At 40.4% G+C, this 17,095-nt stretch overlaps 1 protein-coding gene across 4 annotated transcripts in view; it reads right to left on the bottom strand.

The window, feature by feature from the left end:
- Window positions 1–519: 519 nt before the first annotated feature.
- The window catches only part of LOC130745144 (nuclear pore complex protein NUP160-like), a 32,462-nt gene continuing 15,886 nt past the window's right edge, over window positions 520–17,095 (bottom strand). For 2 of the 4 annotated variants that reach the window (XR_009021553.1, XR_009021554.1), the window contains exons 7-12: window positions 5,407–5,681; window positions 5,094–5,281; window positions 2,181–2,257; window positions 1,746–2,096; window positions 845–913; window positions 520–762 (exon numbers count right to left, since the gene is read on the bottom strand). Coding sequence is in view for 2 of the 4 variants with exons in the window: in XM_057597286.1 (XP_057453269.1) it covers window positions 1,921–2,096; window positions 2,181–2,257; window positions 5,094–5,281; window positions 5,407–5,681 (716 nt within the window). In the remaining 2 variants the exon portion in view is untranslated. Of the gene's footprint in view, window positions 763–844; window positions 914–1,533; window positions 2,097–2,176; window positions 2,258–5,093; window positions 5,282–5,406; window positions 5,682–17,095 lie in introns of those variants that run through there. The other 2 variants (XM_057597286.1, XM_057597287.1) reach the window with 2 other exon arrangements.

The following is a 17,095-nucleotide window of genomic DNA, read 5'->3' as shown; positions in this document are numbered from 1 at the left end:
AATTCAAGTGAAAATAGACTTACCAGAAAATTCCCATTTCACGTTTGCCAGTGATAGCATATACTCCGCTAAAGTAAGTGCATACTCGTCCTCAAGTTTTTCAATATCAATAAAGGACTGCCAGCTTTGAGGCTCAGCATCATTATCGGCTGGTCAGAAAATTAGAGATAACATCACACCTCTTCAAACATTAGTATAAAAAACTAACGAAAAGATGAAAAAATTAAGTCAAGCACATGATTGCAAGTAGACTAGAGGACAAGATCATCCTTAAAAACAAAGGAAAGAAAACATTTATGAAAAACCACCCAATCCCTCAACATACATGTCAGGGATACCCTTTTGAAAAGATATAATAAATTTATTTTTTTGGTGCTAAGGAATTAAAAAACAAACACGAAAGGAAACAAAACAGTATGATTTTTTGTTGTTGAACTACATACTGTGCTCATCTGGCCTTCTTTTAGCTTTCTTAGTTGGATTATGTTCGTTCAAAGGAGAACTTCTCTCAGTCAATGGATCAATCCAAGCATATGGAGGATGAACAAGATGCAATGCATTGACTGCAGCAGAGAGCGCATTCAGCCTCTCTTGCAAAATCATGGAACTGCCTTGGTTATCTTTCAAAGCTGCTTCAGTTCTCAAACGAGCTGAATACAAGTATATGTAGCTTGCTGCTCGTCGCCAATTATGCTGGTGGAATTGAAATGCATAGAGCAATTTATACAAGTTTGGCTTTGCCGAAATGTCTGATCGTTCAGCCTACATTTTACACCGTAAAAATTATGCATATTGCACAGAACAGCAAAATTAAAAGAAGTTGATTTGTTTGGTCAGGCCATACCTTCCAAGCAAGTTCTTGTTCTACTTTTTCTACTAAACCACTAAGGGGAAGTTTATTACTGCAAAGAATCTGGGAAATACAAAAATAATAAATACTGATTAAAATGTAAAGGGTAAAATTTCTGGAATTTTTTTTAATGAAAAGCAGGACCTTTTAATATTACCACTCACAAACACAAAGTAAACACTAACATAAATCTCAGCATTTTAAGGGAGGAATAACATTGTTAGAAATTAGAAACATAATATAAAACAATGCATATATCTTGACCCAACAGCTTAAGCTTAATGGATAGTTGCTTCATGACATAGTATAAGAGCCTCTATGAACAAGAAATTGGAGTTTATTGCACCCACTGCTCTAATAAAAGGAGGCAATTGGGCATGCAGTAACAAAGCTAGCACTATGACTGTCCAACAGATTATGGCCAGTACTCTCCTGTGTGTGGAGCGTGTTAGACATATAACAACCATTCATGTGTTTTGACCCCACATGACAAACTTTTGGGATAGTTGATTTATGACAAACAAACATCATACTAGTTTTAGCAAGATGAAGTAGAGGAAACATAACAAATATAGTAGTAGAATGATTTGGAAATATACCAAAGCACAAGTTCACGAATTACATAGCTGCTTGTAGTAGTGAGCACCAGAGTCCTACAACTATGTTTTAAAATCGTGTATTATAACTCAAATACCAATTTTAGTTATCTAATTTTGACCTAGAAATCACAAAATCTTCCTGTAATTATCCTTGGGCGAGAGAGTCATCAATATAGTATTCCAATATGAGTAGTTTCACAACGATTTCATTCTATCTTTTACATCAACATAAGAAAAACAATAGGTTGAGATAATTAGCAAAGGACAATAAAGGAGTTCATCAAAGTTCATCCAACCTTTATAGCACCTTGTTCATAAAGAACAATTATGAACCGCCTCAAGCAGATGTATTTGCTCTCCTCATTTGGATTTGAAATAATTGCACAATATGCATCATGAAACCGACCAAGGTCAAATGCAAATATGAAAACATTCGCCCACAGTCGTCCCTTGATGGTTGTCACTGATTTATTAACTGAGCTTTCCATGCATGCACTTTTCATCTTGCGTCTGTAGAGCTTCATCAACCTGCTCAAGTGCAGCAAGAGCAAACTGGCTAGCACCTTCACTCACATTATAACGTTCAAATAACTGCATAGCCCATTGATAGTATTGAAGCCTCCATATAGCAATTGATGTATAACCACCTGTACAAAAACCAAACAAATTAATAATCTACTGAAATAATCTGTTATTTAAGATCATGAGAACATAGCAACATAGATACCCACTGAAACCAAGATATGGAATTCCTATGTCAGCAGATAAACTCTGCAGAGCCTCAGATGCACCATTTCCTGACGAAGACCTGAATTAAATGCCAATAAATAGTGATGGGTCATACTAGTAAGGAAACCACAACTAAATATGCAGAGAGCTTAAAACACATGTAAAATATACATACAAAATCCAATTAACTTATATGTAGGGGGTGTATCGAATCAGAGGGCTATTTTTCTGAGCGAGTTCAAAAATATTGACTATACAACTATACTTGGATAGATAAGATTTTAAGTTACTTACAGCCAGGTTACATTATGACTTGTTAAAGAAACTCAGAATTGTAAAAATGTTTCTCATTGATTATGAAAAGCTTAATGATACAAGTGCTTGATTACACCTTATATAGAACTTCTAAAGCTTGCTCAACAAGTTTAACAAACTCTAACTGAATCAGTTTTACAGCTAAGCATAACTGCCTAGTCTAACTGAATTGCCAGCTCATCAACAGCTAAGCATAACAACCCTAGTGCTGACTGTTAGTACAGTCAGCAATACTAAAATGTAACTCTGTACATACTCATACTGTATACCCTAATATGACTAGATCATCCGATTTTGTTTCAATTTTGACCATTTGTGTAAGATTTTATAGTCTACATTTATTCCTCTCACGATCATGAAAAATAACCCGTCCACTTGATACTTGTCTTGTCAATCCCGGATAGCGGAGTGTAGCTTCGACCCCAAAAATGCTATAGCAGTACGGTGCATAGCGGGATGGCCGCTACACTGAAGGAGGCTGGAGGATGCCAGAGTAATAGAGTATACACTCTGTTAGGCAGTTAGTCTGTTATACAGTTAGTCAGTTAGGCAGTTAGGTTTCTGTTATACAGTAAGCAATAGCTTACTCAGCAAGCTATGACTTGCATGTTATAAATAGTGTAATCCCATACTGTTACATTCACCAATAACAGAATATTCAGTTTCAGATCTCAGATCTACTTTCTCTCTCTTCTCTCTCTCTCTCTCTCTCTCTCTCTTCTCTCGTTTCTCTCTCTTTCTGTTACGCTTCAATTCTCTTATGGTATCAGAGCTTGATTTTTTGGCGGATCCATGGCTGACACCGGAGCACCGCCATCAACTCCTCCATCATCACCGCCACGCGCACCACCACACGCGCCGCCACACGCGCCGCCACCACCTCCAGTTCACGCGCAGCCTCTGAACATGTTCACTCCTTCGTTGTTCAAGCAACTGAACTCCTCTTCATTCTCGCATGTCATCACAAAGAAGCTATCTGATGTGAATTTTTTGCTCTGGAAGCAACAGATAGAGCCAGTGATCATTTGACACAAACTGCATGTTCTTCTTGTGGATCCTACAATTCCACCACGTTTTCGCACATATGCTGAACGTTTGGCTGGAATTCTCAATCCTGAGTATGAAACCTGGGAGCAGCAAGATGCTCTACTCAGATCTTGGCTTCAATCAACAATTTCTGCTCCTGTGCTCACAAAGCTGATTGGATGTAAGTTTTCCTATGAACTCTGGGAGAAATTGCACTCACATTATCACTCTCAGATGCAAGCAAAATCACAGCAACTTCGCACTGAATTGAGGAATACAACCCTAGGTTCTAAAACAATTGATGAATATCTTGCAAAACTCAAGTCAATTTCTGATTCCTTGCATGCTATTGGTGTTCCTGTTAGTGCAAAAGATCAAGTAGATGCAATTCTTGAGGGTTTACCATCTGAGTATGAATCTTTGGTGAATTTAGTTCATATGAGTACCAAATTTCAATGGCTGTCTATTGAAGAAGTTGAGGCACTTCTCTTGGCTCAAGAAGTTAGGGTTGCAAAGGAAAATAAGCCTATGCAGGATTTTTCTGTTAATCTCACACAGGGAGTTCAAGCTTCTCAAGTTTCCTCCCAGCAGTGAATTCTGCAGTGCAACAACAAGATACCTATTCTGAAGATTACAATTCCGATGCTAGAGGCAGAGGCAGAGGAAGCAATGGTAGAGGTAGGGGAGGAAGGAGCTCAATTCGATGTCAAGTTTGCTACAAACAAGGACATGGAGCTTCTGTTTGTTACAATAGGTTTAATCCTCATTATGTTCCACCACCACCTCCCTCCCATGGATACTCTTCTCAACAAGGTTATGCTCCTTCTCAGGTATATCACAATCAGAATACTCCTGCTGCTCCTGCTTCCTCAGGCTACCAGAGTTATCAGCCACCAAACTACACACAATCACCACACTATTCTACTTACCAGCAGCTGGCTTATCAGCCTATGCAGCCTTTTCCACCACAAGTGCAGCCCTCTCCTTATGGATTGCCTCCTAATCTAGGTTTTCCACAGCTGCCAGCAGCTCCAGTTCCTTGGCAGCAACCTTATCAACAGCCACCATTGCTTCCTACACCTCCTGGTTTCCTTGCTCAACCAAGAAAACCACCACCAGTACAAGCTCCAGGTTCACAGGCACTTCTGGCCACAGCAGGAACAACATCTTCTTCTGCATGGTACCCTGATTCAGTCTGCATCAGTGTAGGCTTCTACCTGAAGGTGCCCACGGTTTTTATAAAGAAGCCCCTTCCCAGATGATCCCTTCAAGTATCTTAAGATTCTGAAAACTGCCTCCAAGTGTTCATGACCTGGTGCATGCATAAACTGGCTTACCATGCTTACAGCAAAGGCAATGTTTGGACGGGTGTGAGATAGGTATATTAACCTTCCCACTAGTCGCTCTATTTCACAGTCTGTTGACACTAACCAATATCATCCAAATACATAAATAAGTGTGATCCATTTTAAGATTGAAAATGTAGAATAAAAAATCGAATCATTGAATTAGATAAGTCCACATAATGAGAATAATACAAAGAGAATATCTCAAAGTTGAATTGATGTACATACCTAAAGAAACAGCAAATGGCATCAGAAACCTTTTTATCTTTCTTTGTTGCATGTAATCCACCCTGCACCTGTGCAAGTAGGCAACATCCTAGAAGATGATGACGTATGCACCATCCACCATCAGTGTCTTGAATACTATGGGATGTCTTTTTCTTTAGCAAATGACCCTCCACCATCATAAGCAATTGCTTTTGAAACATTTTTGTAAATTGAAATATAGTAAAATTTCAGTAATGATTACTACAGTGTAAAGAAAGATCAACAAGGGTTCAAATTAAGATTCCAGGAAGAAAAGAAAAGGCAAGTAAATAACCTCAGCAGCACCATACTGATCATGCTTGAAAAGGATAAATGCAAGATCAATGGAGCGACTCAAGAAAGTAGAAGATCCACCAGCCTGGCCCCAAATGACTAAACTGATGAAGTCTCTCATCCTATTAATAAAGCTCTGCATATATGAGAAACGTTCTGAAAAAAGGTGGCTATGGTCTACAGATGAACTTTTAACGTTTAGCAAGAATATAAAAGCCATTTTGAAGTCACATCTGCCAAGCTTCTCATTCCATAATTGTCTCCCCAAGTTGTTATCTGTATTCATGACCAAAAAAAGTTTCAAAATATCAGTGGCATGGCATATTGTTGGAATCAAGTGTTAGAGTCAAGTCCCACATCGGAGAAGTCAAGGTAATAAGGAGAGTTTATAAGGAGATGGACCCATAAACCTAATACCTTAAGGTTTTGGGTTAAGATGTGGTGTCCCAGATCTCCTTGGTGTTTCCCCTCGACCTTGCCCTATGGGTCCTCGCCGTGACTCTCCCCAACACATATGTGATCAGCTCATATTAGAGTATACTATATAGTCAAATATAGTTTCTGTTAAGTAACTTTTAGTTACTGTTAGATAGTTAGTTATCCTAGCGGTTAAGCCTAGCTGTCTAGTTAGTTATCTTAGCTGTCATGCTGAGCTGTCATAACAGAATTTGTTAGCTTCTTATGCAAGCTTTGTAAACTCTCTATAAATAGAGAGATCATCTCTTGTACTCTTTAGTTTTACAATTAATGAAATTCAGTTAAACATTTTAGTGTTTTCAACATGGTATTGTTGGGGGAGACAGGGGAGCTCATAGGCCGAGGAGCAAGACACCAAGAGATCTTGGACACCACATCTTAACCCAAAACCTTAAGGCATTAGGTTTATGGGTCACATCTCTTATAAACTCTTCTCCTCACCCAAACTTAACCAATGTGGGACTCCAACTCCGCACTTGAATTCTCAACAATCTCCCCCTCAAGTGCGAGTCACCTCCACATTATCATGGCCCCCCTCCGCGGAAGCTTATCCACTCTTGCACCGCCGTTCGCTTCACCGCGTTAACGGAACCCGCCGCCTAGCCACACCGCTAGGAAGACTTTCGACACAAGGAGTCGTAACCATGGTTACACCAACCATCGGCTCTGATACCACTTGTTGGGGGAGACAGGGGAGCTCATAGGCCGAGGAGCAAGACACCAAGAGATCTTGGACACCACATCTTAACCCAAAACCTTAAGGCATTAGGTTTATGGGTCACATCTCTTATAAACTCTTCTCCTCACCCAAACTTAACCAATGTGGGACTCCAACTCCGCACTTGAATTCTCAACAGGTATCAAGAGCTGAGTACGATCCTTGAGAATTTTTCTTCTGGTTTTCTTCTTCTTCATCGCCATGGCTGATGAAGAACCTGTTTAGGAAACTGAAGTTCCTGCAACTCCAGTTCCAATTTCTGTTGCTCAACCACAGTTGAGTTCTTCTTCTCTGGTTCACAAGCTTACCTTAAGGCTTGATGATTCTAACTTCCTTTCATGGAAGCAGCACGTTTGATAGATCCAGAACCAGAAATAGAAATCACAGAAGAAAAGAGAACAGAATTCGAATTCAATAGCAGAGAATTTTCCAGAGGTTCAGTGTTGATTACAGAGAAGAAAGCAAGAACAACAAGAACTGAAATTGATACTGGAAACTCAACTGAACCCTGTTCAGTTGTGAACCAGAAATCCCTAACTGAATTGCCTTCAATTCAGTTACTCCAACTACCCAAAACAACAAGAGTAACTAACTATGAGCGTGAAGCTCTTATTTATAGACTAGTCCAACTCAGCTCCTAATCAGTTAGAGACTTGCTTTGCTGGCGCCTAGTGTAGACTTGAGTAACAAGAGGCTTTGGCATCCTCTTCACTCTATCAATACTCCCTCCCAAAAGAGCCACCTTGTCCTCAAGGGGAAAATGAGGGAAAACTTGCAAAAGTTGAGAAGCCAGCTCCCAAGAACTGTCACAATCTGGTTGCTGATCCCACTGGATTAAGACTTCCAACTGGCCTCCAGAATCTTCCCTCCATTGGAGGACTTCAGCAGGCTGCACTTGCAGTTCCAGCTCCTCAGAGAGTGCAGGAGGCAAAGGTTGAGGGGACTGCATAGGCTTAAGGGACTTTTTCAGTAAGGACACATGGAAAACAGGGTGAATCTTAGCATAATCTGGCAGTTCCAACCTATATGCTACTGAACCAATCCTTTCCAGAACCTTATAAGGTCCATAGAACTTAGGTGACAACTTGGCTACAGGCCTGCGAGCCAAAGACCTCAACTTATAGGGTTGGAGCTTGAGGAAAACCCAATCACCTACTGCAAATTCAACCTGCCTTCTATGTTTGTTGGCCTGAGATTTCATCAACTCTTGAGCCTTGGAAAGATTCTCCTTCAATTCTTGTAAAATCACATCCCTGGCCACCAAAAGCTGATTGACTACCTCCACCTTAGAAGTAAAAGTGGACCCTTTGATCAAAGTAGGAGGATCCCTACCATACAAAGCCTTAAATGGAGTCATGCCTGCAGAAATGTTGTATGTGGTGTTGAACCAGAATTCAGCCCAAGACAACCAATCCACCCAAAGTTTAGGCTTAGGTCCCACAAAACATCTGAGGTAGGTCTCCAAACTCCTATTGGTGACCTCAGTTTGGCCATCAGACTGAGGATGATATGCTGTACTGTATTTCAACTGAGTCCCAGCTAACCTGAACATCTCCTGCCAGAACTGACTCAAATAATGGATCCCTATCTGAAACTATGGAGGCTGGAAAACCATGAAGTTTTACCACCTCTCTGACAAACACAGTTGCTACATCTTTAGCAGAAAAAGGATGTCAAATAGCAAAAAAGTAGGCATACTTTGTAAGTCTGTCCACCACAACAAAGATGGTGTCCTTGCCCTTGGATTTAGGCAGGCCAGAAATAAAATCCATAGAAATATCCTGCCAAACTTGAGTGGGAATAGGTAGGGGCTGCAGCAAACCACCAGGGGCCAAAGTAGAATATTTGTATCGCTGGCAAACATCACAAGCCTCCACATATTGTTTGACATAAGTTCTCATTCCTTCCCAATAGAAAAAACTAGAAACCCTCTTAAAAGTCCTGAAAAACCCTGAATGTCCTCCCGAAACACTGTCATGGCATTCAGCCAAGATTAAGGGTAGCCTATTCGAAGACTTTGACAGGACTAATCTGCCCTTATACAACAATCTGCCAGCTTGAAACTGAAATCCAGGGTGAGAGTCAGGGTCTCCAGCTAAGTCTTGAATTATCTTTCTCCATTTTGGCTCTTGTAGCACCTCTTGGAACCAATCTTCTCCATCAGCCATCTCAATCACAGAAATTGCTGAATACATGGCTTTGCAAGAGAAAGCATCTGCTACTGGATTCTCCTTGCCCGGCTTGAATTGAATTTCAAAGTCCAAGCCAATGAGTTTCACTGCCCACTTAAACTGCTCTTCACTGAAAAGCCTCTGGTCAGTGAGAAATTTTAGACTTCTTTGATCTGTTCTGATGATGAAGTGCCTTCCCATCAAATAATGTTTCCATTTTTGGACAGCTTGGACCAAAGCCATAAGCTCCCTTTCATAAACAGATTTCAGCTGAGCTCTTGGTGAAAGTCCCTTGCTCCAAAAAGCCAAAGGCCTACCTTCCTGCATTAGGACAGCTCCTACCCCTTTACTAGAAGCATCAGTTTCTAGGACAAATGTCTAAGTAAAATCAGGGACAACCAACATGGGTAAGTTCACCATAGCAGCCTTCAATGTCTCAAAAGCAGTGGTAGAATCTAAAGTCCAAACAAAACTATCCTTTTTCAACAATTCTGTCAAAGGCTTAGCTATTTTGCCATAGCCTTGCACAAATCTTCTGTAGTAGCCTGTCAAGCCTAGAAATCCTCTTAAACTCTTCAAATCTTTTGGAACTGGCCAAGAACTCATGGCTGCAACCTTGGATTGATCTGCTGCCACCCCAGATCCAGAGATGATATGGCCTAAATATTCGAGTTGAGGCTGAGCAAAGCTGCATTTCTTTTTGTTAGCCCTCAAAGAATTAGCTCTTAAAGCCTCTAAAACCCTCCTCAAGTGTGACACATAGGAGGAAATATCCCTGCTGTACACTAATATATCATCAAAAAAAACCAGTGCAAATTTCCTCAGAAATGACCTCAATACTTCATTCATAAGCGCCTGAAATGTGGAAGGTGCATTGGTGAGGCCAAAAGGCATCACCACAAACTCATAGTGGCCCTCATGGGTCCTAAAAGCTGTCTTCTCAATGTCTGAATCATGCATTCTTATCTGGTGATAACCAGATTTCAAGTCTAATTTTGTAAAAATGGTTGCTCCCCCTATCTCATCAAGAAGCTCTTCTATTATAGGAATAGGAAACTTATTAGGGATGGTGATTTTGTTTAAAGCTCGGTAGTCAACACAGAATCTCCAACCCCCATCCTTCTTCTTGACAAGTATAATAGGGCTAGAGTAAGGACTGATGCTGTGCCTTATGACCCCAGATTCCAACATCTCACTTACCAACCTTTCAATTTCGGTTTTTTGATAGTGAGGGTATTTATAAGGTCTCAGATTGGGAATTGTAGCCCCCTCTTGCAAGTGAATAGCACGATCATGCCTCCTTGTAGGGGGAAGGCCCTTAGGATCTGAAAACACATCTTCATATTCTGCCAGTAATTCCTCAACAGCAGTAGGAGTTTCCTGCTGAGCACTCACTTCCTCCTTAAGAGGTTCACAGTGTATCATCAGCCCCTCCCCTTCTTCCTTAAGAACTTGCATCAGGGCTCCAAAAGACAATGCTGTCTTAGCCAAAGCTGGATTCCCAGTGATCTTGATCAGTTAATCTCCCTGTTGCACAGTCAATTCTAGTTTTCCAAAGTCTGCCTTGACTTCACCCAAACTTGACAACCAGTCCAATCCTAAGACTATATCAATTCCAGTCAAAGTGAAAAGATAAAAATCTTGTTTCACTTCTAATTGCTGCATTTGAAGTTGCAACTGAGCACATTTTCCTCTACAGTGCACCTTATGTCCATCCCCAACTTCAACCAAATAAGAAGGAGTATCCTACACTTGTAGCTGCAACCTGTCCACTAGTTCAGTTGCAATAAAATTGTGGGAAGCCCCACAATCAATTAGGATTACCACAGAATTCCCTTGTAACCCTCCTTCCACTTTCCATGATTTTGTTGTTGTAAATCCAGACATGGAGCATAAAGACAAATGTAGAGTTTTCAAGGAATGCACACAATCCTGAAATTCCTCTAACTCTTCCTCTTCTTCCTCTTCTAAAATTAGCATTCTGAATCGTCTATTTTTGCACCTATGCTCTCTATTGAAGGGCTCATCACATCTAAAGCAAAGCCCTTTTTCTCTCCTGTCCCTTACTTCAGCACTAGTTAAGTGTTTGAATTCCCCACTTCTGTTTCTAACACTCTCCAAACTTTGATTTTGCCCAGAGCTGCTAGCTGCACTACTATTAACAGCTAATTCACTTTTTTTTTCAGTTCCAGACTTAGATTCTACAGTTATGGTTTTAGTGAATGGAGTGCTTCTGGAATATCCAGAAGATCTAGGATAGCTATAGCCACTCTTCTTATGAATTAACAAATTCTTGTGTTCTATCAACAAAGCTTTTTGAATAATTTCTGACAAAGAATTTAACTCATACAGTTTTACCTCTGCCTGCAATTCTTCTTTGAGGCCATTCAAGAAGATTCCCCTCACGAACTCTTGATCTATTGTCTTCAAAGCTCCCACAAATTTCTCAAACTCCTCAACAAACTCTTCCACAGTTCCAGTTTGCTTGAGTGCAAGTAATTGCTCAAATGGATTCTGTACCATGGATGGTTGAAATCTACGCACCACAGCTAGCTTGAAAGCTTCCCAAGCAGGATTGGGATTGCACCTCTCCCACCACTGGAACCAACTCAACGCTTTCCCCTCCAACGCCATGACAGTAGCTTGCATCTTTACATCTTCAGTCACCTCCTTCAACAGAAAATACCTTTCCAATCGGTGTGTCCAGCCAAATGCGTCGTCGCCGGCGAAAATCGGAATCTCGAGCTTCCTCCATTTCTCCTTGCGTATGGACTCCTCAGATCGATCCCCACTGCTACCAATTCCTTCGCGGTTGTGCTCCCTTTCACGCTCACGATCACGGTTGTGGCTGAATCTCGCCACGAGTTCCGCGATTTGTTCCTCGTGCTTTTTCGCCAGAGCTTCTGCGAGTTCCAGTCGAATTCGCATTTCCTCACGCTCGTTTTCCCAACCTTCAACGTTTCTCGCCATGCTTCGTGTCTTCATGCACTACCCCTGGAAATCGCGGAATTCAGGGCACCAGATTGGTGCTCTGATACCAATTGATAGATCCAGAACCAGAAACAGAAATCACAGAAGAAAAGAGAACAGAATTCGAATTCAATAGCAGAGAATTTTCCAGAGGTTCAGTGTTGATTACAGAGAAGAAAGCAAGAACAACAAGAACTGAAATTGATACTGGAAACTCAACTGAACCCTGTTCAGTTGTGAACCAGAAATCCCTAACTGAATTGCCTTCAATTCAGTTATTCCAACTACCCAAAACAACAAGAGTAACTAACTATGAGCGTGAAGCTCTTATTTATAGACTAGTCCAACTCAGCTCCTAATCAGTTAGAGACTTGCTTTGCTAGCGCCTAGTGTAGACTTGAGTAACAAGAGGCTTTGGCATCCTCTTCACTCTATCAACGTTGAAGGCATTGCTCGCACTCATCGATTGCAGAGCTTCCTCACCAGTCATGAAATTCTACCTCGTTTCCTCAATGAAGTTGATCGCGTGAACGCAGTGGAGAATCCTGCGTATCTGATTTGGGAGCAGCAAGATTCTGCTCTATTCATATTGGAAAATAATAGGTAAATGCTGTTCTATTCTATTCCTCAGCCAAAGGCTGGTATTTATAGAGAGGATACAATTATTACTCCTTGGATTAAGGAGAGAATTACTACTCCTTGAATTAAGGAGAAAATTATTACATATAAAAAAGTCAATAATAGAATCTCTAGAATTGACTGGAAAACAATAAATACTGATATATTTTCCAACACCCCCCCTCAAGTTGGTGCATAGATATCTATCATGCCCAACTTGCCTATCAAATGCTCAAAGGTAGGTCTTGCCAAGCTCTTGGTCAGGATATCCGCAGTTTGCTGACTCGAAGTCACAAAAGGTAGACATATGATTCCAGCATCTAACTTCTCCTTTATGAAATGTCGATCAATCTCAATATGCTTGGTTCTGTCATGTTGAACTGGGTTATGAGCTATGCTAATAGCAGCTTTACTGTCGGAGTATAATTTCAATGGAAGCTCAATTTTCATCTTAAGTTCTTCTAGGACTCTATGAATCCATAATCCTTCACAAATACCTTGAGCCATAGCTCTAAACTCAGCTTCTGCACTACTTCTTGCCACAACTCCTTGTTTCTTGCTCCTCCATGTCACAAGATTACCCCAAACATAGGTACAATATCCAGAGGTTGATCTTCTATCTGTGACTGAGCCTGCCCAATCAGCATCGGTGAAGATAGACACATTTCTTTCACTAGTCTTCTTAAAAAATAAGCCTTTTCCGGGATTTCCCTTCAAATATCTCAGTATCCTATAGACTGCCTCAAGATGTTCCTCAAAAGGAGAATGCATGAACTGACTCACTGCACTAACTGAGAAAGCAATATCAGGTCGAGTGTGTGACAAATAAATCAGTTTCCCAACCAATCTTTGGTATCTTCCAGTATCAACGGGAACACTACCTTCTTCCCAAAGTTTAGCATTAGGATCCATAGGGGTATCTGCTGGACGACATCCACTCATTCCTGTTTCTTTCAATAAGTCTAGAATGTATTTCTGCTGTGAAACCACAATACCATTCTTTGATCGAGCAACCTCCATTCCAAGAAAATATCTCATGGGTCCTAAGTCCTTGATTTCAAAGTCTACTGCTAATTTCTCTTTTACTCTTGCCATTTCAACTGTATCATCTCCAGTAAGGACAATATCATCAACATAAACAATCAGGGCAGCAACTTTCCCATCATGGGAGAATTTTGTGAATAAGGTGTGGTCAGCCTGTCCTTGAGTGTACCCTTGTTTCTTCATGGACTGAGTGAATTTTTCAAACCAAGCTCTAGGGGACTGCTTTAATCCATACAAAGACCTATTTAGTTTGCATACATTTGGTCCAAATTTGCTTTCAAAGCCAGGAGGAATCTCCATATATACTTCTTCTTCTAGATCACCATTAAGAAACGCATTCTTAACATCCAATTGATGTAGGGGCCAATCCAGGTTGGCAGCAAGAGATAAGAGAATTCGGACAGTGTTCAATTTTGCAACAGGAGCAAATGTCTCTGAGTAGTCTATACCATAGGTCTGAGTAAAGCCCTTCGCCACCAAGCGAGCCTTGTACCTTTCAATTGACCCATATGAATTATACTTCACAGTAAACACCCATTTGCATCCAACTGTCTTCTTGCCATCTGGTAGTGTCATAACACTCCAAGTTTTGTTCTTTTCAAGAGCTGTCATCTCCTCAAGTACAGCTTCCCTCCACTTTGGAATTTCTAGAGCAACCTGGACATTTTTTGGAATTTCTACACTAGACAATTTTGAGGTGAAGGCAGACAGAGATGAAGACAAATTTGAATATGATATAAAATTGGAAATAGGGTGTTTAGTGCAAGATCTAACAGGTTTTCTAATGGCAACAGGATCATCTATATCAGGATACAAAATACGACTCTCAGAAACAGAGATAGACTTACCTTTCATTTTCTTAGGAGGTTGATCATTCCCCGGTTCAGATTCCTGACAGTGTTGAGATGTGGACTCATTCCTTTCTTTGTGGTGCTTTTTCACATAAACCTTCCCTTTCCAAGTCCTGTTTCCTACTTCAAATCTGTTCTCTTTAAGTGACTCATTATTTTGTGGCATTTTAATTAGATCATCATCATCCCTATTGTCAAGATTCTCATTGGTTTCTTCATGAGAAAATGTAGGCTTTTATTCCTCAAGTTCCTTACTCATAACAGGAGTAGGATCAGATAGAGTATCTTGGCCATTTTCTGTTGGTGCAGAACTATAAGTCTTAGAGCTTTGTGGTACAGGCAAAGATAATTTATTTAAAAAACTCATGTCCTCAATTTGAAACGAGTCTTCCTTTATATCCCCCCCATGAAGATGAGTGTCATTAAAAAAAAGGTTTATTTTCAAAAAACGTAACGTCCATAGTGACAAACATTTTCTTGTTTTTTGGATCAAAACATTTATACCCCTTTTGGGTTGGGGAGTATCCAACAAAAACACATTTTATAGCACGTGGTTCAAGTTTTCCAACATTTTTATGTTCATGAACAAAGGCTATGCAACCAAAGATTTTTAATGTCAAATCAGTTGAAACACGAGTACTAGGAAAACATTCTTTGAAAGTATTAATTGGAGTTTGGAAATTGAGAACTTTGGAGGGCATTCTACTAATTAAATATGCCGCTGTTAAAACAGCTTCGCCCCACAAATAGTTTGGTACTTTACTTGAGAAAAGTAATGCTCTAGCAACCTCCAATAAATGTCTATTTTTTCTTTCAGCAACTCCATTTTGTTGAGGAGTATTAGGACATGAACTTTGATGTACAATCCCATTTTTTAGGAAAAAATCATCCAAAATAGTGTTAAAATATTCTTTGCCATTATCACTTCTAAAGACTTGAATATTTGTTTGATATTGGTTCTGCACCATTGTACAAAAATCCTTTACAGCCCGACAAACATCTGATTTCCCCTTTAACAAGTACACCCAACATACTCTTGAATGGTCATCTATAAATGTGATGAACCATTTTTTAAGAGAAAGTGTACTTGTACGGTTAGGGCCCCAAACATCACTGTGAACAATAGAAAAAGGTTTTGATGGTTTATATGGCTGTATTGGAAATTGGGAACGATGATGCTTTGCAAACTCACATGCTTCACATTTAAGCAAAGAAAGGTTCTTATTATAAAATAACTTAGGAAACAAGTGTTTTAAGTAATGAAAACTAGGATGACCTAATCGTAAATGCCATAACATAACGTTGTCATCATTATTATTCAAAACAAAAAAAGATTCAAAGCAGGAACTTATTGTTTTTGGAGGTAGTTGTGATGCAGATCCAATGTCAAGGTAGTAGAGTCCTCCACTCTCCTTAGCACTGCCAATCATCTTCCCCGAGTTCAAATCCTGAAAGACACAGTGAGAACGGAAAAAATTGGTTTGACAATTTATATCTCGGGTTAATTTACTAACAGACATTAAATTACAGGATAAGTTTGGAACATGAAGGACATCGTTAAGAGTTAACACTGGAGACAACACAACTGACCCTTTACCTGCAATGGCTGAAAAAGAGCCATCTGCAATTTTTATTTTTTGATTACCTGCACATGGACTATATGAAGAAAACAAGGTGGATTCACTTGTCATGTGATCCGAGGCACCTGAATCTAATACCCAAGTATGACTGGGACTGACACTAAGACATGCAGAATTACCTTTTGTTGCTATAGAGCAAGAAGGGGTTGAAGACTCGAGGAGTTTGAGCAGTTTGTCTAGTTGTTCCGTAGTGAGCGGAAGCTGAGTCGAAGAGGATTGCTGCCCTTGATCAGAATTACTTGCTTGAAATGCACGACCACCTTTCTTCTTCCAGCTAGGAGGTTTTCCTATGAGCTTCCAACAATTTTCACGCGTGTGCCATTCGCGCTTGCAGTGATCGCACCAAGGAACTTTGTCTGACCTTTTTCCCTCGCCGAGGTTCCTAGTAGCCAGAGCAAAGCCTTCAGATTCAGAACTTCGTGGTGTCTTGCCCATCATAATTCCTTGTCGTGCCTCCTCCCTTCTGATTTCTGCAAAAGTTTCACGAAGAGTTGGCAATGGTATTTTTCCTAAAACTCGACCCCTTACCTCATCAAGGTCTGTATTTAGCCCAGCAAGAAACATGAAGACACGATCATTTTCTTGCCTCTTGAGAAACAGAACACTATCTTCTGTACACCTCCAATTGTCATCATAACAGAGATCTAATTCTTGCCACAGGGTCAACAACTCATTGTAATAAGCAGTTACACTCCTGTCACCTTGTTTAGCCTGCCATAACTTTGATTTTAAACCAAAAATTTGGGAGGAGTTTTGAATATCAGAGTATGTTTCCTTAACAGCTTCCCACACATCCTTTGCAGAAGGCAAAAACATGTAAGGCTTACCTATTCCAGTTTCCATAGAGCTTACCAACCAAGCAATAATCAAGGAGTTTTCAGATTTCCATTGTTTGTAACGAGGGTCTCCGCTTGTTGGTTCAGCTACTGCTCCTGTTAAAAAACCAAGCTTCCCTTTGCTATCCAATACCAAGCGAACGGTTTAGGCCCATTCATTATAGTTCTTCCCATTCATCTTAGGAATATTGACCTTGAGGGAGTATGAGGAACCCTCTTGGTCATTGCAACCTATATTGACATTACTGTCACCATAAACACTGTTGTTTCTGTTTTCATTGTTGTTGTCATTACCGCCACTGTTTGCGACGAACTTTGGTGTGCCATCTCCACGACCACCACCATTACCGCGACCACCGCCGTCT

Source organism: Lotus japonicus, chromosome 3 (assembly GCF_012489685.1).
Source record: "Lotus japonicus ecotype B-129 chromosome 3, LjGifu_v1.2".
Classification (NCBI taxonomy): Eukaryota; Viridiplantae; Streptophyta; class Magnoliopsida; order Fabales; family Fabaceae; genus Lotus; species Lotus japonicus.
Note: the sequence above shows the minus strand (reverse complement) of the source record. Positions and strands in the feature narration are given on the sequence as shown.